Here is a 9,594-nt window from a genome sequence, read left to right as displayed (position 1 = left end):
TTTCCTTTCACCTAAGGTGAAGCTTTTGGTGCTATGATCTTTCTATTTTTTCCCAAGTATTGTTCAAGTAAGACGTGATTCGGTATCTGCCCTTCAACTTAGAAGCAATGGAATTCTAGAAGGAAAGCACGTGCAGGGTTAAAGTTAGTTGTAAGGAGAGGTGGTTAGAGCTCCACGCCTACATGCAACTCCCACTCCTTTATAAATCTCAGCCCCTAATTTCCCCTACCTCCTCACTACTTGCCAATCTCCCCCATATATATCCTATATACATCTCCACGTAAAGAGTGCGTTATTATCTCAGCGCTCCTTTGTATGTTACAAACAAAAAACAAGAAATTAGTCTCTCAAGCGAGGAAGATTACTAAAAATGGCACCTTCGACATTGACAGCTCTAGCAGAGGAAAAGACACTTCAAACAAGTTTCATAAGGGATGAAGATGAGCGTCCAAAAGTGGCTTATAATCAATTCAGTGACGAGATTCCGATCATATCGTTGAAGGGTATTGATGATGAGAGTGGAATTAATGGAAAAAGAGGTGAAATATGTGAAAAGATTGTTAAGGCATGTGAAGATTGGGGCATTTTCCAGGTAGTTGATCATGGTGTTGATGCCCAACTTATCTCACAAATGACAACCCTTGCTAAACAATTCTTCGCTTTGCCTCCTGAGGAAAAACTACGCTTTGATATGTCTGGTGGCAAGAAAGGTGGCTTCATTGTCTCTAGCCATCTACAGGTAACCTTGCATGTTTATAGACTTGGTCATAGTCCCTCCATTTGAAAAAAAAAAAAATTATCACCTACAGTAATATTTTCCATCAGAGTTAAATATATCAAAAGTTTAGAAGTTTAAGCTTATGTTGTGGCAAAGTAAAAACATTTAAGTAATCAGCTAAATTATGAGGTAATTACATATAAATTATAATGATAAACATTACTAAGTAGTAATTTGATTTAAAAAATTGATAGTTAACCTGCTATATATCATGTGTTAAGTAAAAAAAGGTTTGCTATATGTATATAACTTAAATCCTTTCAAGTTTCACCTGATGTTAAAATTATAAAACTAGTATATGTATATATCTTTTTACATGTTCTGACTTTAGAAAGTAGAAAATAATTAATAAGGAATGGGAGAGTATTAGATTTGACATTTACTAACAATTGTTAATGAATCCTTCTTTAAAGGGTGAAGTGGTCCAAGATTGGCGTGAAATAGTGACCTATTTCTCATATCCAATTCGGGCTAGAGACTACTCTAGATGGCCAGACAAACCAGATGGATGGATAGGTGTGACTCAGAAGTACAGTGAAAAGTTAATGGAGTTGGCTTGCAAATTATTGGAAGTACTATCAGAGGCAATGGGCTTAGAGAAGGAGGCCTTAACCAAGGCATGTGTGGATATGGACCAAAAAGTGGTTGTCAATTTTTACCCAAAGTGTCCACAGCCCGACCTTACCCTTGGACTGAAACGACACACTGATCCAGGAACCATTACCCTCTTGTTACAAGACCAAGTTGGTGGGCTTCAAGCCACTAAAGATAATGGCAAAACTTGGATTACTGTTCAGCCCGTTGAAGGCGCTTTTGTTGTCAATCTTGGTGACCATGGTCACGTAAGTCTGGTGTTACTTAGACCCTACAATTGTTTGTGTTCAATGTTTTAAATTTAACAAATTGGCATTTAATTATGTGATTTTTGACAGTTTTTGAGCAATGGAAGGTTTAAGAATGCTGATCATCAAGCAGTGGTGAACTCGAATAGTAGCAGATTATCGATAGCTACGTTTCAGAATCCAGCACCAGAAGCTATAGTGTACCCATTGAAAATTAGGGAAGGAGAGAAGGCAGTAATGGACGAGCCCATAACATTTGCAGAGATGTACAGGAGGAAAATGAGCAAGGACCTTGAGCTTGCTAGGCTCAAGAAACTGGCCAAGGAACACCAAATACAAGCTGAAAAAGCTGCTGAGAAGGCCAAGTTGAAAACCAAGCCCATTGAAGAAATTCTTGCTTAATTTTACAGTTTTAGCAATTCTACATAGTTTGATGTTGGAAACTGATCCTACTCTTGTAGTTTCTTTTTATCATTACTGTCTTCAATAACCTTAAATCATGTTATCGTGAATTTTGTTGGCTATAAAGTTCCCAAACCTATATGTCAGCCTATCTGGTATGTTTGCTAAGGAGAGTGCCAAACTTTTGTGACGAGGCTAAGGCGGGTCACTTACATTAACCTGTATGCAATATTAGTAACAACAACAGATAATAAAATTAAATCAGGTAACTCATTTATAATAATTGAAGCCAACTCAGCAGTCATAACCAATTATCATTTCCATCAGTTCCCGTTGCAGCGTGCAACCCGCTCTCACAATATATTCACATTCAATTCTGTTGCAGCGTGCAACCCGCTCTCACAATATATTCATTTTTAATCCTCTCATATAATTATTTTTAATCAAGTATATATATTGACTTTTAAATAAGTCTATTGTGGCGTGCAATCTGATCCCCCAAATATTGACTTTTAATAAATCTATTGCGGCGTGCAATCGGATCCCCCAAATATTGACTTTTAATAAATCTGTTGCGGCGTACAACCCGATCCTCCAATATAGACTTTTTAATAAGTCTGTTGCGGCGTGCAACCCGATCCTCCAATATATCCATTTACCAATTCTTATAGAAGAAATTTTTCCAATAAATGCAACAATTAATATAAAATTATAAGACAACAAGCATACAATAATTATGATTTAATTATGAAACAAACAATGACAAATAGCAAATTATTATGAAAATCAGGGAGAAAATAGGCAGTTTAATATTTAATATGCTAAATGCCAAATAACAATTAAGACACATAATTCAAATAGCATGTGACAATTAATGCAGGAATTCAAGAATTAATATTTGACAAAGAATAGGAAAAAAATAATTATTATAGTAATTAATTCGTGATTTAAAACGATTTATGAATTTTCAAGTAATTATACAAACAATTAATTTGACGACGTATAAACACTCGTCACCTCGCCTATACGTCGTTCACATGCATTTCACATAACAAATAGTTTAAGGGTTCTATTCCCTCAAGTCAAGGTTAACCACGACACTTACCTCGCTTTGTAAATTCCAATCAATTACTCTACCACAGCTTTTTCTTTTAAATTTGTCTCCAAAAGCTTCAAATCTATTCATAAACAATTCAATATACTCAATACGAATCATAGGAATTAATTCCATATTAATTTACTAATTTTCCGGATAAAAATTCAAAATTCATTAAAATATTCGACAGTGGGACCCATGTCTCAAATCTCGAAAAAACTTACGAAATACGAACACCGTTCAGATACGAGTCCAACCATACAAAATTTATCAAATTCCGATGTCAAATGGACCATCTAATCTAAATTTTTCGTTTTTGGAAAATTTTACAAAAATTTCAATTTCTTCCATCTAAATCCGAAATAAATGATGAATATAAACATGGATTTGTGAAATATAATTACTTTTGGTTATAGAACACTTACCCAATTCAAAGTCGTAAACATCCCCCTTGAAATCGCCCAAATTCGAGACTTAAAACTCAAAAATGAGTAAAAATGACTACTTCCGAATTTATGGGCTCTGCCCAGTCATTTTTGCATCTGCGGATAAAAATTCCGCATTTGCGGACTCGCATTTGCGAGACAAGGCTCGCATTTGCGATGCCAGGCTGCCAGGTGAAGTTCCGCATCTGCGGACATTCTTGTCGCACCTGCGACATCCGCTTCTGCGCAAAATGGCTGCACCTGCGAAGATCCCAGGCCAGCTCAGTCCCGCATCTGCGCAATTCCTCCGGACCTGCGGCCAAGACCCTCGCAGGTGCGATTACATCAGAGGCAGAAATTTCTAGAATTGGCTTAAGTTCACAATTCGATCCGATTTCGATATGAACCATACTCGGGGTACTCGGGACCCCGTCCGAATATACCAATAAGTCTCATAACATAATACGGACTTACTTGGGTCTAATATCACGTCAAACAATGCTGAAATTACAATTCACATCCCGATTCGAACTTTAAGAGTTTTAAACTTTTTAATTTGCAAATCTCGTGCCAAACACATATTAAATGAATCCGGAATGACTTAAAATTTGGCACACAAGTCCTAAATGACATAACAGAGCTATTCAAATTTTCAAAATTGGATTCCGGCTCCGATATCAAAAAGTCAATCACGTGGTCAAACTTGGAAATCTTTAACATTTGAATTACTAGTTTCCGTTAAATGGTCATAACTTGAGTTAGGGACCTCCAAATTAAATTTCGGGCATACGCCTAAATCCCAAATCACGATACGGAGCTACCGAACTGTCAAAATACTGATCTGGGCCTGTTTGCTTAAAATGTTGACCAAAGTCAACTCAATTGAGTTTTAAGGCTCTATTTCACATTTTAATCCATTTTGTACATAAAAACTTTTCGAAAAATTTTACGGACTGTGCACGCAAGTCGAGGAATGATAATTAGTGCTTTTTGAGGTCTTAGAAAATAAAATTATTTATTAATTTTAAAGATGACATTTTGGATCATCACAATTTCTTTATGGCATGCTAGACTAGGACATATTAATATCGCATATATAAGAAAAATACAGTCATTAGGCTTAATATCTTGTTTAGACTCAAACAATATTGACAAGTGTGAAATATGTGCTAAAGCTAAAAGTACTAGAAAGACTTATTTTTCTGTAAATAGAAAAACTGAATTGTTATCTTTAATTCACACTGATTTAGGCAACTTGAAGCAGACTATGACTATAGGTGGTAAAAGATATTATGTGACCTTTATTGAAGATTTTTCTAGATATACTAAATTATATTTGCTTAAAAATAAAGATGATGCCTTTAATGCTTTTATTTCTTATAAAACTGAGGTTGAAAATCAACTTAGTAGAAGAATCAAGAGAATTAGATCTGATAGAGGTGGAGAATATTTTTCTTTAAATGATTTTTGTGAAAAGAATGGAATTATTCATGAAGTAACTCCGCCTTATTCACCTGAGTCAAATGGAGTAGCTGAAAGAAAAAATAAAACATTGAAAGAGATGATGAACTCTATGTTAGTTAGTTCTAATGCTACTGATAATTTGTGGGGTGAAACTATATTATCTGCATGTCACTTACAAAATAGAATACTACATAGAAAAACTGGCAAAACTCCGTATGAATTGTGGAGTGGTTATAAACCTAACTTGAAATATTTAAAAGTGTGGGGGTGCCTTGCTAAAGTCCTTTTGCCTGAACCTAAAAAGAGAAAAATAGGTTCTAAAACTGCTGATTGCATACTTATTGGATATGCTGAACATAGTGCTGCATATAGATTTCTTGTCTTAAAAAGTGATGTGCTTGATTGCAATACTATAATTGAGACAAAAAATACTGAGTTCTTTGAATATATTTATCCATTGTCTAATAAAATTTCTCATACACCTGTTGAAACAAATAATAAAATTACCTCTAATGAGGAACTGAGAAGGAGTAAAAGGCTTAGGAAAGAATATTTTTCTTATAGAAATGATTTTCAGACCTTTCTTGTCGATAATGAACCATCAAATTATTTTGAAGCTATAACTTCTTTAGAAGCTAATTATTGGAAAGAGGCAATAAAAGTTAAAATTTATTCTATTTTAAAAAATAAAACATGGATTTTAACATATTTACCTCTTGGAGCAAAGCCTATTGGTTATAAATGGATTTTCAAAAAGAAATTTAATCCTGATGGATCTTTAGATAAATATAAAGCTCGGTTAGTAGCAAAAGAATTTTCTCAAAAATAAAATATAGATTATTTTGATATGTTTGCATCAGTGACTAGAATTTCTTCTATTCGAGTTTTAATTACCTTGGCTTCTATCCATAAGCTTTTTATCCATCAAATGGATGTCAAAACAGCTTTTTTAAATAGTGATTTAGAAGAAGAAATTTATATGGTTCAACCTGAAGGTTGTGTTGTTCCTGGACAAGAAAATAAAATTTGTAAATTAATTAAATCTCTTTATGGCCTTAAACAAGCTCCTAAGCAGTGGTATGAGAAATAGAACAAGTCTTACTGAGAGGCGATTTTTCTTCAGTGGAGGTGGATAAATGTATTTATACTAAAGTGGTAGACAATAATTATGTGATAATATGTTTGTATGTTGATGACATGCTTATATTTGGTACAAGTTTAAATATTGTGCAAAGTACTAAATTATTTCTATTTGCTAATTTTGATATGAAAGATCTGGGTGAAGTAAATATAATATTAGGAGTTAAAGTTATAAGAAGTGAAGATGGAATAATGTTGTCACAAGAACAGTATGTTGATAGACTTCTTAAGAAGTTTGAATATTTTAATGTCACACCTGTGAGCACTCCTTTTGATGCTAATTCTCAATTGAAAAAGAATAATGGTGACCTGGTTGCTCAATTTAAATATGCTCAGATTATTGGGAGTCTGATGCATTTAATGAATTTTACAAGGCCTGATATAGCCTATGCTGTGTGTAGACTGAGTAGATATACTTATAATCCCAACGGATAGCATTGGTCTGCATTAGCTAGACTAATGAAATATTTGAGAGAAACCATGAATTATGGTATACTATATAGTGGATTTCCTTCTACTTTAGAAGGGTACAGTGATGCAAACTGGATCTCTGATTCAGATGAGACAAAATTCACTAGTGGTTATGTATTCACCCTTTATGGTGGTGCAATATCGTGGAAATCAGCTAAACAGACGATCATTGCTAGATCGACTATGGAATCAGATTTTGTAGCTCTGGAGTTAGCTGGTTCTGAGGCTGAGTGGCTAAGAAACTTCTTAACTGATATCCCTTTAATAAAGGATGTATTGCCTCATGTGTCTATACATTGTGATTGCCAAGCGGCAATAGCTATAGAAAAGGATAAATCTTATAATTGTAAAAGTAAACACGTGAAATTGAGACATGATGTCATAAAGCAGCTGCTGAGAGATGGAATAATTTCCATTGATTATGTGAAGTCAGAAGTTAATTTGGCCAATCCTCTAACTAAACCTGTGGGAAGAAAATTAATTCTTCAAACTTCAAAAGAGATGGGGTTAAGGCCGACATGTTGTCAATAGAGATGGTAACCCAACCTATGTGATTGGAGATACCATGAAGTAGGTTCATATGGGTAATAACAAGTTGATATTGATACTGAAGCACTAAAAGAGAGCGCTTGACTGCTACTAGTTGAGAGGTTGAGTTATAACTCTTAATGAAATTCATATTCCTTATGGATTGTGTATTAAAAAGCAGTATATACTTGATAAATTCACCTATATGAGAGTGGAGTGGGGCCGCTCCTATGAGATTTTGGCCTAGTCTCTAGAGTTCTCATGAATAACCAGGCACGCGCATGGCCTAGTGGCACAAAATCACATTGAACAGCAAAATTGTGAGGGTCAAAATATGATTGATAAAATCACTGACTTACAATAAGAATTATTAGTTCATATGAATGTTGTATTTCACCAGTAATTCTGTAAGTTAAATTTTATCAATCTAAACTTAGTTCATAGTCCGAAAGACACCAAACCTATTGCATTTGGACCATACAAATCCAGCAAGTCTTACTCTTTTTGTTATAAACCTTTGAAATAGTGGGGGAGTGTGACAGTATTTCAAAGCTTCTTTGGACAAATATCTCATTTTGACCATGTGTCCTTCAAACAACAAAATAGTGGCAATTGATGGCATGTGCTGGCAAGATGCATGTAAGTTTTTGACAATTAAACTTGACAAATGGCAAGAAAAGCCTTAAGCTTTTTGCCTATAAAAGGGACTTCCCTTCGGCCAATTTAAAATAACAAGAAACATCAATTCTTTCATTTCCTTTCATGCCTCTCCTCTTCCTTTGTTGTCCAATATTAAATATTAGTTGTTTTCTTTTTTATTTACTTTTCCTTTTAGTTAGCTGGGTTTGTAATTTAATTTTGTTGATTCATCTATTCTCTTAAAATAAAGGTAGGCTTGTTTAATCCTGGAGAGATATTTCACACCGGTAAAATAGTTTCTTAGGACAGTACCTAACACGACTCAAGTCAATTCGTATATCCGCTTACAAATAATATTGAAGCAGTGTTATTATTGAAATTTTTGCTCTCAATAACTACAGTAAGCAGATAAATTATATATTTTATTGAGTGAAAATAGACTTATTGGAAAATTGCACCTCTCCTATAAACACCATAAGCAAAACAACATTTTCAACAGGTGAACTTTACCCTTCTATCAACAACACATTAAAGATGATATCAAATTATGATATGAAAGATGAAAAAAGAGTATGACTAATTTCCAGAAAAAGCGAATTAAATTAGAGAAGAATCTATGCTTGCTCCAACTATTCCTAATTCGTTGTTGCAAATGATTAAAAAAGTGGATTTAGTATTTTTCAACAATTTGCGAATTTGGTACAATGAACGATGTTATTTCTGCTTTTCTCGAAGAAAAGGAAGTAGAGGAGAAAACTGATTCTACACAAGAACAATGAGGTGGGCCTGAATGGAACTACAACTAAAAAGGGTTTTGACATGGTATAACAACATACCCATATAATTGGCAGAAAATAGCCCTAGTTATAGATATTGATATCAAATAGCTAATAAATATATATCACAATAATAATATGCATATACTTTTTTTTTTCTTCTTTGTCTATATCAACATGTATATTAAAATTTTATTTTCATTCTTTGTATATAAATAATATTATTCTTTGTATATCGATAATATAAAATTATATATATAGTTATTGCTGTCTTTATATCAATGTATATCACAATAAAAATATTATATTATTTGTATATCACAGTGTATAGCACATCAGATATGTGTATACCAAAATAGATATCATATGTTTATTTTTCTTCTTTGTGTATACCAAAAATTAATTTTCTTTGTATACCAAAATATTATTTACTTCCGCAATTATATTTATTATTTTTATATTTTAGAACTTGCTTAAACATGCTATATCAAAAATATCCTTTTTTGATCAATAATTAATAATTATATTATTTGTATATCACAGTGTATAACATAATAATAATGTGTATATCAAAAATAATTATTAAAATTTTATTTTCCTTCTTTGTATAACACATTTCAGATTGAAAACTCAAGTTCATGACGACTCCACATATGTATCCCCTATTGTAACCCGTGTATATCTCTATGTATATCAGTGATATCTTATGTATACTATGTGTGTCTGTGTATATCCATGAAATTTGTGTTATATATACAATATACAATATGATATACACGGGAGTCCATAAAAGTATTGTGTTGTATACACGATATACAAAATGATATACATAGACGTCCTTAAAAATTTGTGTGTGATATACACTGATGTACACGATATACAACATGATATACACATGCCGCAGTTAGATTTTTAGGTCTGATTTTTTACCTGAAACCAGTCTAAATCACTTCTAATCTTGCTCAAATTTTGTATATAGCCTTGTTTAGACATTTTCAATCAATTTAAATCACACCCACTCATTCAATCCAAA

General features: G+C 33.1%; 1 protein-coding gene across 1 annotated transcript; it reads left to right on the top strand.

The window, feature by feature from the left end:
• Positions 1-248: 248 nt before the first annotated feature.
• Positions 249-2,175, top strand: F3H (flavanone 3-hydroxylase). Its single transcript, NM_001325083.2, has 3 exons — positions 249-739; positions 1,192-1,620; positions 1,711-2,175. Exons 1-3 carry the CDS (start codon positions 371-373, stop codon positions 2,020-2,022), a joined length of 1,110 nt encoding a protein of 369 aa, NP_001312012.1. The 5' UTR covers positions 249-370; the 3' UTR covers positions 2,023-2,175.
• The last annotated feature ends 7,419 nt before the right edge of the window (positions 2,176-9,594 follow it).

Source organism: Nicotiana tabacum, chromosome 17, assembly GCF_000715075.1.
Source record: "Nicotiana tabacum cultivar K326 chromosome 17, ASM71507v2, whole genome shotgun sequence".
Lineage (NCBI taxonomy): Eukaryota > Viridiplantae > Streptophyta > Magnoliopsida > Solanales > Solanaceae > Nicotiana > Nicotiana tabacum.
This window is presented reverse-complemented; position numbering and strand designations above follow the sequence as displayed.

Bases quoted from the DNA above. Each gene is read 5' to 3' on its own strand.
- F3H (NM_001325083.2), top strand. From the start codon at position 371: ATGGCACCTTCGACATTGACAGCTCTAGCAGAGGAAAAGACACTTCAA. The intron at 740-1,191 runs GTAACCTTGCAT...CCTTCTTTAAAG, and splicing joins TTGTCTCTAGCCATCTACAG to GGTGAAGTGGTCCAAGATTG. The intron at 1,621-1,710 runs GTAAGTCTGGTG...GATTTTTGACAG, and splicing joins ATCTTGGTGACCATGGTCAC to TTTTTGAGCAATGGAAGGTT.